The 19,287-nt window shown below is 46.2% G+C and overlaps 1 protein-coding gene across 5 annotated transcripts in view; it reads left to right on the top strand.

The window, feature by feature from the left end:
• Window positions 1–19,287, top strand: part of LOC148014468 (protein serine/threonine kinase) — a 138,692-nt gene that overhangs the window by 81,562 nt on the left and 37,843 nt on the right. For 3 of the 5 annotated variants that reach the window (XM_087666256.1, XM_087666255.1, XM_087666257.1), the window contains 9 exons: window positions 3,052–3,114; window positions 3,219–3,360; window positions 3,454–3,514; window positions 3,597–3,708; window positions 14,371–14,886; window positions 15,462–15,754; window positions 15,840–16,071; window positions 16,166–16,239; window positions 16,789–16,924. In XM_087666256.1, coding sequence (XP_087522382.1) covers window positions 3,052–3,114; window positions 3,219–3,360; window positions 3,454–3,514; window positions 3,597–3,708; window positions 14,371–14,886; window positions 15,462–15,754; window positions 15,840–16,071; window positions 16,166–16,239; window positions 16,789–16,924 — 1,629 coding nt within the window. Of the gene's footprint in view, window positions 1–3,051; window positions 3,115–3,218; window positions 3,361–3,453; window positions 3,515–3,596; window positions 3,709–14,370; window positions 14,887–15,461; window positions 15,755–15,839; window positions 16,072–16,165; window positions 16,240–16,534; window positions 16,657–16,788; window positions 16,925–19,287 lie in introns of those variants that run through there. The other 2 variants (XR_015688590.1, XM_087666258.1) reach the window with 2 other exon arrangements.

Raw genomic sequence — 19,287 nt, 5'->3', positions numbered from 1 at the left:
CTTGTCACACATCCCTTGGGTCACTCCTATGTAAGGATTTCCATTCTCTACTCCACAAGTTCTTATCCCTCCAGCATGGGCTTCTCATGTAGGTTTCATGCGCATGTCTAGTCCGCCCATGCCTACATTTGGAACCACTGTGCACACTTCTCATATGCATGGTGGGCACTCTGGGATTACTTTCTAAGTATACTTCACTTTCCCTCCCTATTTTCCCGTATCCACCCCCCATTACACACCTTCTCTGTCTCCCATTACTACCACTCCTATTGCAACGACCAAGAGTGTCTTCACGCATAAGACATGTTTTAATGTGTCGAATTTTACCACTTGGTCAAACTTCATGCAACAAGCTCTTGAATCTTAGGGTCTTTGGGACCTCGTTGTTGGTACCGAGCCTATGGTGGACCCTCGAATAGCTCACCTTGATCACATCCGTTAATGGAGAGCCCATAATGCTACGGCCAATTTTGAGTTAATGCGGGGGTTGCTTCTTGAATTCCACTCTCAGTTATGGCATTTTCCCCTCACATTTGAGTATTGGAGTCATCTTATTGACCGCTATTCGGCAGGAGATCGCACTCAACGTATCAATCTCGATTTTGAGATTCAGGAGTTTCCTGTTAAGGGGATGATATGCAAGTCAAGTTGGCCGAATATTAGTGGTTACCAGCTAAGTTTTACCACTACTGGCTCCCCGAAGTTGTTAGGTCACGTCTTTCTTGAATAAGTTGCTAGAAAAATACTTCCATTTTATCTAGCACATTATCTTACTACCTAGATTACCGACCTTCTACAATTTGGAGTGTTAGTTTTTGCGTTATGAGAGACTATACGATCAAGTCCACAAGAAGTCACATCCATTCAAAGGGGCAAGGATTAGTTGCCTCTTCTTCAGGAGGAAAAACCAACAGTGGCTAGAACTCGCAAGATGTGAGGGTAAGCCAAAGCAAGGGTGACATCTCTTTCTCCGATATGAAACTAAAGAAACATGGCCCCTTTGGTAGAAAATTCCTAAGAAAAATAGGTTTTGCATACATTGCCAAAGGTCGGGCCATGTGGACGAGAAGTGTCATACCAAGTTCTAGGGTCTTCCACCTAGAGAACCACAATAGACTGCTATGACTACTTTCATCTGGCTAGCGAGTCAAGTAGGGCTATGCCTCCCGTTGTTGCACCCTCTACTCCATTTGCCCAAGTGGATAGTGGACATGTGGTATGCAAGCACCCTTAGTAGCGTATATTCTTTACTACTCCTAAAGGATTTGTTGGTTGGTTTGCTAGTGACTCACCTATTGCACTTTACATATTCATTCCTAGGGTATCCACTCCACCTTCTAGGTTCATTTTCCCACCCTGACGTAAGCGATAGTGGCCATATACTTAGCCTTTCCCTTTTTAGACTTCCATTGCATACTCACATACTCATTGCATTGCACTTACCTTTGCTTTCCTTTAATTTTAGTTTTACTTTTTGGAGCATCTCATTACTCACCTTTGTGCTTGCAAATTTTGATCTCTTTTGCAAGGTTTTGTATTTCAATGTAGGGCTAACAAGGAGGTTTATACTAGTCCTTCCCGACCTGGAGACAGGAGCTGAGCGCCGTTTCTTTCATGGTTTCATCTCCTTGGAGTTTTGCTCTTTTACCAGCATGGAGGCTTCCCCTCCCTTGGCGGATCGTGTAACGTCTCTCGATGCTATCATGGCAGCGACTTCTATCCTTGCTCTGCAAGTGGTGATACTTCATCATCTTCATCCACCTGGTTCTCAGCATCACAGAAAGACTGATATCTTCGGGCTCCTCTTCCTTCTTCAGCATTGACATCCAGGTTGAGAGGGGGTTCCTAGCCTTCTTGGAATTCTACATGTTTCGGCACTTATCTTCAACATCGACTTTCCCTCCTTGTTGTACCTTTCTCTAAGCATGGCATGATTTCATCATCTTTGTACTAGGGCGCTCGGGCAAGTGAACAATTTTCCCACAATGGACACTGTCTAAGTGGCACCTACTATACAAGTATTCTTTAGCATGTGGCATACTATGCATCCCATTGTGCAGAGCACCACTAGATGGATTCTAAGTTGTTTCCATTGGTGGATTACACCACCATCCTTCTTCACGTGATACTTCATCACCTTTCCCTTGTTATTGACATTCTTGAGGATGGGTAAGCTTATATTGTTTTGTGATGTATTGGGTGTACCATCCCTACTCCCGTCTTCTAGGTCATTGTTACTTAATCGGCCACAATCCATAAAATTAAAAAAAGAAGTTCAATGTGGTTCCATTTGCCTTTGTAGGTCTTGGTAGGCCATTGGGCAACCGATGTGCACCCTTTGTCTGATCCCTTGCCCTCTTTGGGGTGACTACTTGGACTCCCTTGGTAAGATAACCATCACCTCTTTGGTCTTGTTTAGACCATTGTGCAACTAACGTGCACCCTTTGTCTAACACCCTAGGTACTTTGGGGTGGGATCCCTTGGGGTAAACATTGTTGGCCTTTTCTTTTCGGCTCAATTTTGGGCCTAAGAGGGGATATTGAGCTAAAACATGTTTTATAGTTAATTAGCATCCTTAAACAACCCCAAAACACGCTTAATTAATCAAAACACAAAAAAAGGGCACGGTTTGACAGAGTTTCAATGGTCTCTCAAAACCCTAATCCTTTAGGGGCACTTTTTAACATCTATAATACATAGGCTGCCCACCATTCAGTCTCATTCCTTTTGTGCAAGTTCTCACCCTTGCGTGCAGATTTCAGCCATCAGCCTTGATCCACATGATGGCCCTACCTTTGTGACAGCTGCCACTCCTTCCACAACTCCTCCATTGCCTATTGCCTTCTTCCAGAGTTGTCACCCATTGTTTGGCGGTGTTGAACACACTTGTGTCAAGCATTATATGTTAAGCTTTCTAGTTTCCTTTTCATGATTAATTTTTGATGGAAGTGCTAATCTTATAAGTTGGTGCTTATATCAGTTAATGTTTGAGGTGTGAAAAGCAGCAAGTATGCCATCAGAGACATGTCTAATTCAGGACTTCTGTGTAGGAACCTCATAATATACTTGTAGCATTGCTGTTGCACTCATCGATGACAAACACATTGCGTCAGGTTTTCCCTTTGTCACATCAGCCCCTTTGTTCTTAGCTACAGTCAAATTTTATCTGTCTAGTCTCCTCTGAACCACCATATGTGTTTTCTTCCTAAATTTGCAGCATGCAGCAAAAGTCATACTATCAAGCTGCGAGCATATTGGGCCTGACGCAACAGCTGTTAATGTTTTACCTCAGTTACGACATGTTTTTGATCTTGTTGTCCTTAGCTCACCATCAGATTCTAAAATCAAGCTAGGATGGGGTGAGGATTCTTTTGCAAATGATATTGCATCACATGATAAAAGGAATAAGGTTGCTACAGAACCCAAATGTCCTGAAGCTAAGATGTTCACAGGAGGTGCTGGTGGAGAGGTTATAGAACATGATGAAAGTTTCAGGACTAACTTAGAGCTTGCGTAAGTTTGACCTCAGTCTTTCAGTAGTTCTGTGATCTACTTGTAAGCTTGCCGGACTAAGCATACTCATTGTGAACTGCAGGCGTATTCTTTACTGTGGCTTTGCCTCTAATATGGGGATAGACCGGCTTCGTCAAGGGCTTCCAACATGGCCAATTTTGGAGCAGCTACTTTTCAAAATGTATAGCTGGAAGGTATTTGAATTTACTGTTATGTAGTTTCTTCATCTTGGTGTGTGCTATGGACAAACTTTTATGTATGCTTGTGTCCTTTAGGCAAATAGCAAAGAAGCCAAGGAAAATGGTTTTTGTACTAAATACTATCAACTTAGCTTCATAAAGTTGAAGCTCTTTACTTGTATTTGACACATTTTTTGTTGGTTTCATACCTGAATATTTTTCATTGCTCATGTTTCCTTTAGTTACCAAGGTGTACTTAAAATATTATTGAAACAATGCTACACAGCTATTTCATCTTAATGGGACCATGGCCTAACATTAAAACTAATATTACTTTCTTGGGAGTAGCACTTGAGATGTCCCCCTAGGATCCAACTTGCACACGAGATGTGACCCAAGCCGTATCCACAATGAAGAACAGAAAGGGAATGGATGTTAGACTCACCTCCCAACTGAAGAGCTGAATGGCTTGGGGCCAACATTGCATCCTATACGACCAGCCCACACTATCCCAGTGTACGGGCTCATCACCAATAGGCTAAAGTCCAAGAGGGGTGATCACCCTATGATGTGCACAAATGGGCCTTGAGTCCTATAAATAGGACTTCCCTATCCCAACCCTAAAGTGCCCCTAGTGCATTTGCACTAGATCACTTTATGACCATTGTGACCCATGCCACTAGCACCCATTCGGATGTGATGGAACTCTTTCCCCTTATGAATAGCTGTCCTCAGCAATAGCCTTACGAATGAAGTGGGAAAAGCAACTTTCCAATGAATATACTAATTGCCAAGTTGCCACCACCTTTGGGTGGTTCTCCCACTTGACTAAATAGCAGGGAAAAGTGGTACGAGAGGATTGCTTAGTCCTATAGTTACGAACCGATTTGGGTTTGAGTGGAATGTTTTGAGTAGTATCTTCCAATAACAATACTTCCTCAATCGGGATGAGCAATTCGGCTTGCCCAAAGTTCTTCTTTCAAGCTACTCATGCGGAACATTGGTGAACTCGGGTTGTTGGAAATTGACCAGCTGTGGAGGAGAGAGAAACGAGAAAGTGAGAGTAGACAGTGTGAGCTGAAAATGATAGATTGTACTTGTTGAACTGAAAGTGATAGAGTGAAAATACAAGTCTTGGAAACTGACCAGCTATGCAGGAGAGAGAAATGAGAGAGTGACTAAAAGTGATAGAGTGAAAGTATGTGTTGGAAACTAACCACTATGGTGGAGAGAGAAATGAGAGAGTGATAGTAGACAATGTGAGCTGAAAATGATAGATTGTACTTGCTAAACTGAAAGTGATAGAGTGAAAGTACAACCTTAGGTCTAAGGTAGACCAAACCCCTAACTTAACACAAGTTAGCTATCTCTAGAACTAACTCTAGAAGTATAGCAAATCAATCACCAAAGTGTAGCAAGTTCAAGGACTTTTGAAAAGCCTCAAACTTCTCATGAGAAAGTGCTTTGGTGAAAATGTTTGTAACATTCTCATGTGTAGGGACATACGTCTGTGAAGAAAACTGCTAGAGTTTACATTGAGGTAACACAGAGTGAATGACCACAACAGAAACACAAAGAGACAAACACAGGCACAGAAAGCAAAACTCAAACCCTAAACGTAAAACTCAAAACTCAAACACAAACAGAAGAAGGGAGAGACGAACACAACTCTGAAGTGAATGAATATTGCAAATGAATGTAATAGTGTACAAATACTCAAGGGCAGAGTAGTGTGTTGGAGAGTGACGTCCATGGGAGACGGATCCAAAGTCTGTGACCACCAGTCGAACTATGAAGAGAGGAATTTGCAAAACACTGACACCAAAGGCTACTGGAGATAGAGGCAATAGTTGCAGAAGGGTGTGGTGATGTCAGGCAGCTCCTGATGAGTGTAAATACAAGCAAGAAGATGTCGCTAAATGGAGAAGCAGCAACTACATTGTCTCCAGGTTGATGGAGGTCCAAACGCAAGTAGCTAGGGAGGGTGTGGGGACTGACGTGTGGCTGATGAAGATCAATCGCAAGCACTAGATGATGGTGGAGAGGCTGACGATGGTAGTTGGAGACCAAACGTAGCCTGGAAGGAGATGTCAGACAGTGAGCGACAACTGAAAGAAGGCGCCAGGGGACTACAAGGATGGAGGGGCTGCCATGTGTGAGGTGATTGATGGCTGCAAACTGCAAAAACGAGATGAGCTAAATGGAGGGAAATATACCTATTTATAGAAAGTTTGGGCCCTCCCAAGTGGGATTGTGCTTATGGGACATAGACACTCTCTAGGAACGCTTTTATGTTTAAAGAACAAGTTTGATTCATTAATTAAGTACGTTTTGGGGTTGTTTAAGTAAAGCTAATGCATTTTTAGCTCAACACCCCCTCTCAGGCCCAACAACAGTGCCACGAGAATGAAGGCCAGCCAAGCCCTTTTTCTTTATCTTTTATCCCAAGGCATTCCACCCCAAAACAACTAGAGCATTGGACAAAGGGTGCACGTTGGCTGCTTAGTGGCCTACTAAGACTGCAGAGATGATGGTTATTTTACCAAGGGAGCCCAAGTGGTCACCCCGGAGAGGACAGGGCATTGGACAAAGGGTGCACGTCAGCTGCCAGTGGCCTACCAAGCCCTACAAAGACTGATGGAATCAGCTATGGACTTTTTTCTAAAAGGCTTTTTAGGTGTGAGGAAGTTAACATTTAAGTAAGGGTTTCACATAAGTTTTCATCCTATTGAGTATGTGTGCCCCTGACGGGAGAGTAAAAAAGGGATTGTCAGACCCAAGACCTTTAGAGTGTGCATGTGTGTGAGTAAATGCAATAGAAGTCTTAAGAATGGAAAAGATAAGGACAATGAATTCTATGGGCCTGACTCTAAGAGTGCGAAAAATGGATGCTATAGACTGACCTAGATCCTAAAGGACCTAGAGATAGGCTAGTCTAAGAAGATGTCCACCATTGCGTACATCTAGTAGTAGAGCTTTGCCAAGGAAATGCTTGATGAGGTGGAGAGAAAGGTGAGATGGATGCATGAAGTGCAATGGGATCGGGACTTGTAGACCAATTAGCCAGTCCCTCAGGGGTAGTGAAAGAGATTGTTTGTTGAAGCTGTGCTCGGGCCACATGTCCAACAGCAGCAACGGGTGCTGAAGGAGCAGATGAAGCATGAGTGGAAGGTGTAGCCCCACTGGACTATGCAGTCGTAGCGGTCTGTTGAGGCTTTTAAGGTGGAAGACCTTGGGCCTTGGAGCGATACTCCTCATCCACATGGTTTGCTCTTTGGCAGTGTGTGCAAAACCTGTTTTTCTTAGGGACTTGCTACTAGATAGGTCTAGACTCTTTGGTTCCATCTGAGGAAAAGGAGTCACCCTTTGATTGGCTTGTCTTCGCATCTTGCGAGTTCTTGCCATTGTTGGTTTTTCCTCCCAAAGAAGAAGTAACCAACCCCCTCTGCTCTGAATAAGGTTGTGATGAGGATTTCTTGTGGACTTCATCATGCAGCCTCGTGGAACGCAGGAACTGGCACTCAAACTTCTAGAAGGTTGGCAATTGAGGTTGTGAGATGATGTGTGAATGAAATTGAAGTGTTTTTTGGGTAACTTATTCAAAAAGAACGTAACCTGATCGTCGTCTGACTTTGGAGAGCCAGCAGTGGCGAACTTGGCGAGTAACCACCTATATTTAGCCAACTTGACTTTCAGATCCCCTTTCTTAATAGAGAACTCTTGAAGCTCAAAGTTGAGATTTATGTGCCGACTACAATCTCGGGCCGCATAGCGGTCGAGAAGGTGATTCCAACACTCTGACGCGAGCAGGAAGTGCTATAATTGAGAGTGAAACTCAAGAAGCAATAATTGCATTAGCTCAACATTGGCTGTGGCATTGCGGACTCTCCGTTGACAGATGTAGTCAGAGTGAGCTAGTTGAGGGTCCGGCATAGTCTCTAGACTAATGACAAGGCCCGAAAGACCTTGAGACTCAAGCACTTGTTGCATGAAATTCGACCAAGTGGTAAAATTCGACCCGTTAAAACGAGTCTTATCCGTGAAATTCGACCAAGTAGTAAAATTCAACCAGTTAAAACGAGTCTTATCCGTGAAGGCATTCTTGGCCAATACAACAGGAGTGGTAGTGTGAAAAAGTGTAATGGGGGTAAGATGGGGGAGTGGAGTGCACTTGGGAATGGGCCCCAGAGTGCCCACCAAGCATGCGGGTAGTGTGCAAGGTGGATCCATAGATAGGGATGGGCTGACTAGGCATGGGCATGGTAGTCGTATGAGTAGCCCATGGTGGAGATGGGATGGGAACACGTGGAGTAGAAGATGGAAATCCTTGTGTAGGTGTAACCCAAGGTAAGTGGGATGACGCACCATAAGCCGAGGATGGAATCCCCTACGTCTGAGTGATCATGTGAGGTGAATCTGGAGGTAGTGAGGGTGATGCCCATCACAACCATCCCAGGTGCTATGGGTGTGCTCATTTATGGAAAGGTGAGAGGCCCTGTGTTAAAGGGTGGTAGTCCCTCGAACGAAGTACCATGGCGCAAAGAGGTAGAGAATGGGGTAGAGAAGGAGAAGGTACTAGGAGCGGAGATGGAAGATCCAACCCCTAGTGTGTGTGAAGCAGATGTGAAGTGTAATCCAAGAGTTTGAAAGGATGAAGAGAGATGATCAAGGGTGGAGGTAGAAGAGGATGGGATGGGAGGCAAGTGAAAAGTGTGTGTTACATGCTCAAATTCCTACACCTCAAAAGAAGAAACAGACAAGGGTTTTGATTCATTCAACTCAAAAGGGTTGTATGAACTTGACAGTGGACTTGGCTGAAATGACGAAGATGGATCGCCAGATGCTCCAAATGTCGTATGTCCGAATGTGGTAGCAAAGCTTGCAAGAGGGGTGTAAACATTACCATACTTGTTGCGATAGTACTCCTCAAAGTCCTCTGTCATGTTAGTGAAATTTGGAGTAGGAGTAGAAAAAGAAGGTGAAGGTGAAAGTGGATTGTCGTCCTCCTCACCAAGTCCATAATGCCATCTCAGAGCCTCTAGTGATAGAGAAGCCTGATAGGACATCATAGGAACTGGAGGTGGTGTTTGGGACATTGTGATTTGGTTACGAGGCGTATTGTGTGCCTTGCACAAAGACTAGCTCTCCACAATATCTGCAGGATACTCGTTACAAGAGCACCAGCTCTGATACCATGTGAAGAAAACTGCTAGAGTTTGCATTGAGGAAACACAGAGTGTACGACCACGACAGAAACACAAAGAGACAGACACATACACAAAAAGCAAAACTCAAACCCTAAATGCAAAACTCAAAACTCAAACACAAACAGAGGAAGGGAGAGAAGAACACAACTTTGAAGTGAATGAATACTACAAACGAATATAAGAGTGTATAGATACTCAAGGGGCTGTTGGAGATAGAGACAATAGTTGCAGAAGGGTGTGGTGATGTAAGGCGGCTCTTGATGAGTGCAAACGCAAGCAAGAAGATGTTGCTAGATGGAGGAGCAGCAGCTACACTGTTGCTAGGCTGATGGAGGCCCAAACGTAGGTAGTTGGAGGGTGTGGAGACTGACGCCTGGCTGATGAAGATCAAATGCAAGGACCAAATGATAGTGGAGAGGCTGATGATGGCAGTTGGAGGCCAAACGCAGCCTGGAAGGAGATGCTAGACAGACAGCTTGAAGACGGCGCCAGGGCACTACAAGGCTGGAGGTGCTGCCACGTATGAGTTGACTGATGGCTGTAATCTAAAATAATACAGCATATGATTGAGTACCTTGCAAATATCTGGAGATGCCGGCTGATGGAAATATACTTGTTATCGAACTTGCAAAAGTGATTTCATTTACACTAATTTGGACCTCTACTTCGCAGCTTGCCAATGTAGTGTCCCTCGGTTGTGCATAAACTTGCTCATGTCATATGTTAGGACATGTGCTGCAAAGATAAATAAGACAGCCAACAGCCTTGGCTGTAAATTGCAAGATTTGACATATTTTTGCCATCATGCATGGACAGCTTGAGTGCTGGCTCCATAGGAGTGCACATAGGCTTGCAATCTTGTATATTAAACCTATGCAAAAGCTTATCCACATACTACAATTGCGACATGATGATACCATGCTGATTTTGGGTGAATTGAGTCCCCAAATAATAGTGTAAACAACCCATATCTGACATAGCAAAAGTATGTTTTAGCTCATCCTTGAAATTTGCAATTTTATGCTCTTTTGGTCGAATGAGCAACATATCATCTACATATAGAATGATAACTAGTAGGTCCCTCCCTTCATTCTTAGTGTAGAGAGTAAGTGTAGTTGGAAATCTGTCCTGAAGTGAAAATCTCCTGGAAGGCCATCAGGAGAGGGTCCTTCACCACTTCCCAGTAGGTAGTAAAGAAGGCCTTGGAGAGGCCATCCTCTCCCGGGCATTTCTGCCAGTCTTGTGTATGGAAAGCCTCTTCTAGTTTCTTCTCTGTGAAGGGGGCTAGGAGGGAGCATCCCATCTCCTCTGTGACGAGAGACGGGATGCGATCCCAAACCTGCTGTCTACCTCGTTGTCCTCTAGCTGAGGCTGTCTCCTACTGGAAGAGGCGACCGTAGTAGTTAGTGGCAATCTCCATCACCTCGTCTGGGCTAGAGCGAGTCCTCCCATACTGATCTCGGAGGCTGCGTATTTGCTCTCCTAAGGTGCGAGGCTGGTGCACCTGGAAGAACTCCCTGCACATCGTATGCCCCTTCCGTGCCCAGAAAGCTGCTAAGGTGCGGAAGGAGAACTCTCAGTGCCTGTCCTCTAGGCCCGCAATGGTTGCTCGTGCTCGCACCTCCTATGCGTGGAGGGTGGGATCCTCGGGTGCCTCCTGTAGTAATCTCTGCATGGCTGCAAGGTCCTGCCGGAGTGCTCTCTCTTCCCAGCTCTGCTGTCTGGCTTGTATGGCTGCCTCTTGGCAGATTGTGCTCGATTCAGCTAGGATCTCTGTAACCTCCTCTGCGATCCGATCCCTTCTGCCCCATTTCCTAGTCCAAAGCTGCTCTATCTGTCTCGTCACCTCCTTCCTCCTATAGATCGAGTCAGGGATCCGACAGGATTGTGTGTCTAGGGCAGATACTAGGGGGTCTAGTGCCAGGAGAACCGGGCAGTGATCGGACAACGTGGTGCTTGCCAACTGCCCTATCTAGCTTCCACGGAAGCCTCCCCACCCCCCCACATAAAATCTGTCCAACTGCTCCAGCAGGGCTCCACCCAAACGCCTGTATCCCTAGGAGAAGTCCAATGACCTCTCCCTCCTGTGGAAGGCAGGGTCTCTCCAGGCATTGCGTGCACCTACTGCCAATAAAAATACCTCCCATGCCTCGTGCTGCTTCCCGGCCATGCCCTGGTAGTTTCTGCCTCTGCCATGTTGGTCCTCCAACGCCTCCAGGTTGTTGAAGTCTCCTCCAACGATCCAGGAATCCACCTCTGGGAGTCCCTCCGCAATCTCCACCCAGAACCTACTGCATGCCCTAACCTCTGTAGAGGCATAGACATTGAGGACTCCCAAGCACAAGCCCCCAATGTCCAGTCTGATCCATAAAACCCTCCCTGCCACTATCGTCCCACGGTCTTGTACACAGGTGGTAAGACTTGGGCCGATAGAGGTGCATATGGCTCCACTCCTGCTATGGGCACCTATGGCGTGCTCCCGGTAAGTGCGAGAGCTGCCCGGGAGTACCTTTCCTACCCGTTGGGCTTGGGTGGGCGTGAGTTTGTGCTCTTGTAGAAGTAGGATGTCAATCTGTCCGGCCAGGGCAGGCTGCAGCTCTTGCTGAACTATCAACTTCCTAGAACCATGTGCCCTACTACAGTGGAGACTATTGACATTCCATGAAGCGAGGTGTAAGCTCATGGGAAAATTTGCGACTAACCGAATAGGCATCTATTCGATGTGGAAGTTGCTGATGAGGAGGAGAAACTATGAGGCGTGCACGTGCGCTTTGCCGCAGGTCTGGATGGAGAACTCCAATCCCCCATAGGTGTGATTGATGCTCTAGGTGGTACTATCAATGCATCAATCAGCCATGCTGAGAGACGTGACTCTGTGCACTAGTAAAAACGGGCCGCTTGTGCGAGGGGCCACTCAATCACATCCTGCGGAGCTTTCCACTGTGGAGGGGCTCAAAAAATGATGCTCAAGTGCGGGACCTTAGCACCAGCCCACCAGTTAATGTCCATCATGCACCCAGGCCATTGTTGCATGAACAATGCTAGTCCTTTGTCTCCCATCCACTGGGAGATGCGATCCTCCACCTGACTCTTTAACTTCTCTATCTGTGTCGTCGTCCAAACCCCTGAGTGGGAGGACTGAAAGAAGAATGCGTAGTTTGGTCCATCCGGTGGTACTAGTAGATGGACCTTGCCCCTCTTTGACTTGCGAACCACGAAGATCCCCACCTCTAGAGGTAGTGGAAACTCCCCACGCTTCGCAACTCTCAGGTAGGACCATGGGCCACTGCGGAAGAACTCCTGTGGCAACAGTTGTGCTTGTCTTGGAAAAATGTCACTAGCGGCAAGGGTAGATGAGCTGGTGGCTGTATGGGAGGGGGAGAATTGCTGGTGTGAGGAGGATGTAGGCTTGTGGGGCTCATCACCTCCTGTGAGAGGGGGGGTGGTTCTGGGGGGAATCACAAGAACTGGGGGTGGATCGGGGGGGAGGGGGTGCTCGCCAGGGGAGGTGGTGGAGGGGAAAAGATCAAGGGATGGTGGGATGGGCAGAGGTGCATGGCGGGTGGGGGGGCGTGGGTTCGGGTTAGTGGGGTGAGCATGGGAGATGGGGGAGGGTGGGTGTGGGGGATGTGGGGTCTCCGGTGCGGTAGTCTGTGGCGCGAGTGGTGGACGTGGGGGGCTGCGGCCTTGTCGGGTGGGGCAAGCAGGGGGGGGGGGGCTGCAGAGTGCTCTGCCGAGGGGGCGTCGCTCGCCCTCCTGCTCCCTGCTAACAAGGTTTTGTCTCGGAGCTAGCTGTGCCCCCCCCCCCCCCCCCCCCCCCCCCCTTGCCGTCTCCCTCTCTGTCGTCTCTAGACCCGTGTGAAGCCGTCAGCATCTACCTGTGGGTCTGTTGACGGAGCCACCTTGGCTCTGAAGCGTGTACAATCAATTGCCTGATGCCCAAAGTCATGGCATCGCAGGCATTGCCGTGGTTGCCTGGTCACAATGACCTCCTGCCTAAAAGAGTGACCTCTAGCCTCTATCTCCAGGAACTTGGGTATACTCTTGGTGTCTTTCACGGCCACCTATACCTTGGGGACTCCTGTAGTTGTCACAGCATCCACGAAGGAGGCAGGGAGGACTGTGCCGAAGAGGCGACCAAAGTCCTTCACTAACTGGCGGTACTCTACCTCGAGTCCGAGAAAAAGTAAAGTGACAGGGTGTCGGAGAAAACTGTTGTGGAGCTCAAATGACTCCACTGTAAAGCCCCTGTACCAGGGGACCATGTGAATGAACCCCTTCGTGGAGGCATAGAGCTAGCTCTCCACTAACTCCTGAGCTGACCTCGGAGGTGAGATGCACCGTGAAGATCCCATGGCCCATGAGGACAGCCTCCACGATCTACGTTGTGCCAATGCGCAGCGTGGAGTGGATCTAGTCCCGAAGTTGGGCCTTGGCTGGAGAGTGACCTACTACCTGGCCGAAAATTGCTGTTTCTTTAAGCTCCAGCTCAGTGGCATGAACGGCCAAGAGCTGTTCCTCAAAGAGGACAACGTGCAAGGTGTTTGATCGGGGGGCACTCGCAGAATAGAGGTTTCCATTGCGCTTTCCTATTGAGAACCCAGCAAACACACTGCTGTTCTGCCGCGGGGGGGGGGGTGGGGGGGGGGGCAGTTGAGTTGCTACAAACGGAGGGAGCAACCGGGGGTAGGGGGCGAGGGCGATGGCGGGTTTTGGGGGGGGGGGCGTTGGATTCTGTTTTTTATTGATGCCAGTAGAGGCGCCGGCCGCCACGGATGACGGTGTGGGAGGCGTGTAGGCAGGTGGCCACAGGGTGGAAGAACAGGAGATCACGTGGGAGAGGTCAACGGTGCATAGGGCGGGGAGGGGCAGGGTCCACAGGGCGGGGGGGGGGGGGGGGGGGTGCAAGCGCAGCGTGATGGTGGGGGTGAGGCGTGATGGCGAAGTGGGTGAGGTGTGATGGCAAAGCGGGTGTGAGGCGCGATGGCGAAGCGGGTGAGGCGCGATGGCGCAGCGTTGACGATGAACAGGGGGCCAGTGTGATAGCGAGGAGGCGGCGCAGTTCATGGGCATGGGGGTGAGGGCAGCGGCACGTTGGTCAGGAGCTACTTCCCTTATTTCTTATCTTTAGTGGAGAACAAACAAGATTGCAACCAGCAAGGGTTGTACTAGTTCCCCCCCATCTTGTTTCTAAAAGTTTGTATGATGTATCTTCTGAAACTATAAGATGTTCTTTTCAAAGACTAAAGGACAGACCACCTTCTAGAGAATGTATGCAAAAGTAGTTAAATGCACCACGTATATATATATGATTAAGCCTTTTTCTTTGGATTTTACATGCACTGTATCTGTAAAGGTAGGTATGTATGATTCAGCCATATTTTTAGAGTTTCCAATGATGATAATACTCATGATATCCTGATTTCTTAATGAATTGGATATGTGAAAAAGTTTCTGCCTCCTGATGCAGTGTGAGGCTGGGCCGGGAATACATCAAACGACCTCGGAGGACAAATCCTTTTTGTCTGTCCATCCAAGCCCTGTGACAACAATTGACTTCAGCCCAACCAGTATGCTGCTACATGAAATAGGCTGGTCTATTCCACAGCCCTTACCAAACAAAAATAAGCCTGCAAATGGTACTGAGGCTAGCAAGCAGGCTAAAAAATCTGCCGAGTTAGCAGTGAATGATAACAGTGAACCATGGATGTGGCTAAATAGCAGTTGGGATTCTTGGGAAGGTACAGAGTACCTAAGCAGGCCAGGTTTCGGATTGGGCACTGGGAAGGATGAACGACCTTGGAAACTAAAAGCATCTACCTTTCATAACTGGCGTGCTCATCCAGGTTCAGTCAAAGCTGTTGCAGTTGGTGATGGTGAAAGCACTATTTTAACAGCAGGTGCTGGTATGAGGATGAGAGGCTTAGTCAAGCTGTGGAAGCTTTCCACCACAGAATGTGTGGTGGAATATGGTGGACATGAGGAGGTAAGCTGTTTTAAGTACCCTTCAGGCTGTGAAGTATGTATCAGGGAATGGAATCTGTTTTCGCAGAAACAATTCTTGGATGCCTTTTTCGTTTTTGGAAACAACAGTGTCAAATTAACTGCTAATCGGAAATGCAGAGCATTGGGGCTGGTTTTGGCAAGCCAGTAGATCATTACGCTGATTGCTTCACTGTAACTTTAGTTAGAGGTAGTGTGTAACGATAAGTTTTGACAGAAAAAGCACCATGGTGCAGTTTATGGATTATGGCATAGACACTTTGTCAATAATGAAACACCTGTGGTACACCCTACATTATCTAGATTGCAGGCTAGGAGTGATGTTTATGCCTGTGGACTAGTTTTATGGCAAGTTTGACACCTTTGCAGTATTTTATGGTGAACCATTCTCCGGCTAGATGGAAAGGAACCAGTGATGTTGCCATTCTGGCAAGTGTAAGATGTAAACAACAGTTCAGTTTTTTTGAGACCATGGTTTTGACAAAAATTGAAATGCTACTTCTAGCATGTTAGTTTGAGGCGGGCATTTCATTTCATTTTTTCTGGATTACTTTTCAGGTTGTCAATGATATCTGTGTCCTGCCTTGGACTGGCAGAGCTGCTTCCTGTGATGGAACAATCCACTTGTGGGATGTGCAGAGTGGAGAAAGACTGGCTGTCTTTTCAGAGTCCACAAAGACTGCCAGCCTTCCTTTAAGCACAATGCAAATAGAAAGTAAAGCCACAAACATGGGAACAGCTCTGTCAAGTGGGATGCTTCCTACGGGACTTCATGGCTGTCACTACACCAGCATGCACCTTCTTGAAGCTCATGAGCAACTAATAGCAGGCACTGGAAATGGGCATCTGAGGTACATGTTCTTTTTCTTCGATAACTTCGTAGCATGCACTTCTTGTCAAATGGAAACAATCTCAATGCTATATTCACATTTTCAGGTTCATTGATTTATCTTCAGGTCGCTTACTTCATATATGGCAATGTGATCTAGACTTCTCTGGTTCCTCCTTGGTTTCTGCCATTGCTTCTTCTGGTGAACAATCTGGGAGCAATGGAGGGTCGCCTGCATGGCTAGCTATGGGTTTTAGTTTGGGTCATTGTAGGCTGCTTGACATAAGATCAGGCAGTTTTATGGCTTCATGGAGAGCTCACGAGGGCTTCATTACAAAGGTTCCACAAGAATTTCTGTTGCATTCACTTTCTATGGCATATTTGATGGCTCTTGAATTTCCTATAATAAGTTGCAGTGAATGCTCTCTTGCAGCTTGCTGCATTTGGAGAACATTACTTGCTGTCAAGTTCTCTGGATAAGATGTTGATTTTGTGGGACCTCAGAAGGTAAGAACATGGACAATCATAAAATAGTTAATCAGCTCCTAGTAGCTCTGTATTGAGGAACTACATTTTGAAAGCTGGGAGTCATGTTTCTGTGTCTTTCTGCTACAGCAACGTCCTGGACTGTGCTGTTGTATGTGTACATATTGCACTTGCATATAAAGCTGAACTGCAGATGGTGTAAACTGATTTTTGATGATGGATGTCTTTCCTGTGGATAAATTTAATCATGGTGTATTTCTATTGCATATGGTCATTCATCAAGTTTTGTTATAAATTCAGTTTTTATTTTGTTCAGATCAGCTTTGTTACTTGATTCTTCTTATATGGCATAAACACACAGTGGCTGTAGTACGCCATGTTGTGAGCAGAATACAAAGAATGGAGCTGATATTCAAGCTTTTTATTTTCTTACACATTGTGGGTACATACAGGTGTTTCCGTTTAAAATACATTTGGAGGGAGAGAAGGGAAAAAGCTAATTTTAAAGTTACAATTAGTACAGATAACTTATTTGGTGGGGAGCTTGATTTGTTGGACTCTGTAATACAGGACTGTACCAGCCCAGTTGCAAGTATTTCGAGGGCATTCACATGGAGTGTCAAGTTTTTCTATTTGGAACAATAATCTACTCTCAGCAGGCGGGAACAGGATAGGAGTATCAATGCTGTCACAGATTGTGCCCCAGGTCTCTCTCTCTCTCTCTCTCTCTCTCTCTCTCTCACACACACACACACACACACACACACACACACACACACACACACACACAAAGCTAGATGCTTATTTTTAGTTATATTTAGTTAGCTCTACTTGGGAAATGTTATAGCTTCCTGAGTCTCACATGTATCTATTTTTGTTGCATAGGCTGATTTGGCCTCTTGTAGCAGTTCAATACCCTACCCCCCCCCCAAAAAAAAAATCTTTCTTGGGTGTCCCCATGTCACCGAGCAGCTCTACCTCGATGCTTTAGTCTATCCATGTCGGAGAGACCCATGAGGGATATCTTGAGATTATACTGATCCCCATATCAGTTCCACATTGTATTGGATCCCTAGTGCTTTTGAGTATTTTTGGTTATTTGTTGTTTCCTATGCTAGATGTTTTTAGAATATGGTTTCATTATTCTACTTCTCTCTCTTTCTCTCTCTCTTTTTGAGAGCCTCACACTGGACTAGTATGTTGCAAAGATAAGTAAGACAGCCAACAGCCTGGCTGTGAATTGCAACATCAAACATCTCTTCACTATCATGCATGGACACCTTTAAGCCTAGCTCCATAGAAGTGCACATAGGTTTGGAATCTTGCATATTAAACCTATATAACAGGTTATCCACTTATTGTGATTCTGACATGATGATACCATGCTCATTTTGGGTGAACTAAATCCCCAAATAATAGTGTGGACAACCTATATCTAACATAGCAAATGCATTTTTTAATTCAGCCTTGAAATCTGCAATTTTTGCTTCTAAAGGTCGAGTGAGCAATGTGTCATCTACATAAAGAATGATAATCAACAAATCCCCCCCTTCATTCTTTATGTATAGAGTGGGAGCAATTGGACTGTTTTTGAACCCTTTGTTAGCCAAATATGCATCAATTTTAGAGTACCATGCACGAGGAGCCGATTTGAGACCATAAAGAGCTTTGTTTAACTTTGCATACCATATGCTCTTTCCCCGTAACCACAAACCCTGGAGGTTATGACACATAAACATCCTCGTGCAAATCCCAATTCAAGAATGCTATCTTAGTGTCCAACTAATGTACCTTCCAACCATAATTTGTAGCCATAGCAATTACACATCTCATTGTATTCATATGGGTTGTAGGAGCATTGCCTTTTGCTACCCACCGTGCTTTGTACGTGTCAATGGTACCTCATCAATACCATGTTGTACTATAGGTGCATATGGTGCTTTGTACGTGTCAATGGTACCTCATCAATACCATGTTGTACTACAGGCGCATATGGTGCAGTAAAAAACTTGCTGTATTATGTCTGTCTGGCCATTTACAATAGGCACAGACTCCAAAGAAAGTGGCGAGAGACCCTCAAAGACATCACTAATGTCATGGGTGGCTGGCATTTGAAACTGATCATGTGAAAATGCAGCATTTACACAAATATGACATCCCTATTGGCAAAAGCTTTCTTTGTGCATGGGTCATGCAAGCGATAGCTCTTGTTTTCCGAACTATAGCTAGTAAATATGCATTTTATAACCTTGTCATCAAGCTTCCCACAAAGCTCTTTCGGAACATATGCACAGGCTATGTAACCAAACACCAAAAAGTAGTCAACCTTGGGTTTCTTGCTATGCCAAGCTTCAAAAGGGGTGATCGTCTTTAATGCCTTAGTGGGTGTATAATTCAACACATGGTTTGCATACTAAAGGCCTTCTAACCAAAATTTATGAGGCAACCCCTTGCTTTTGAGCATATAACTGTCAAAGTGCAGCGGTGCGGAAGCGTAGGACTGAGAGAGAGAGAACACAGAGATAGAAGAGAGCGAAAGAGACAGTGGAAGATGAAGATCTGCTGTATAAAGTGTGCTGAATACAAAGATATGCAGATATATACACGGGCGCAGTGCGCTGGACTGCGTATCTCCACCTTGATGATGCAACCTGCTGTTCACCTCGAAGTCCGCTGCAGTCTGCACTGTCTCCTGTCTGAAATCTGCAAACAGAGACGGAATCTGCGTGTCACCGGTTTGTAATCTGCGAGCAGAGAAGTGTGGGAGACTGTGGAAATCTTCGGCTATTTATAGCTAGAAAAACAGGGCGCAAACAGGACAGGTCGGCTGCATTAAATGCAGCCGACTGGGCTGCAGGCAGTCGGACTGCCACGTGGCAGTCCGACTGCACAGTCCGACTGTGCAGCCGACTGCCTGCCTGCCTGGCTGTGATCTCTAACACCCCCTCTCAGAGCCGGGGCAGGGCAGAAGCCTAAGGGATCTGGAATGTCTCCGAAGTAGAGCCTGGGGAAGTGCCTTCGTAAACAAATCCACAAGATTGTCCTCCGTCTTGCAGTACTCCACAGTGA

The sequence above is a fragment of the Lygodium microphyllum genome, chromosome 25, assembly GCF_053477565.2.
Source record: "Lygodium microphyllum isolate KBCC chromosome 25, Lygodium_microphyllum_v1.1.10, whole genome shotgun sequence".
NCBI classification, from domain to species: Eukaryota; Viridiplantae; Streptophyta; class Polypodiopsida; order Schizaeales; family Lygodiaceae; genus Lygodium; species Lygodium microphyllum.
This window is presented reverse-complemented; position numbering and strand designations above follow the sequence as displayed.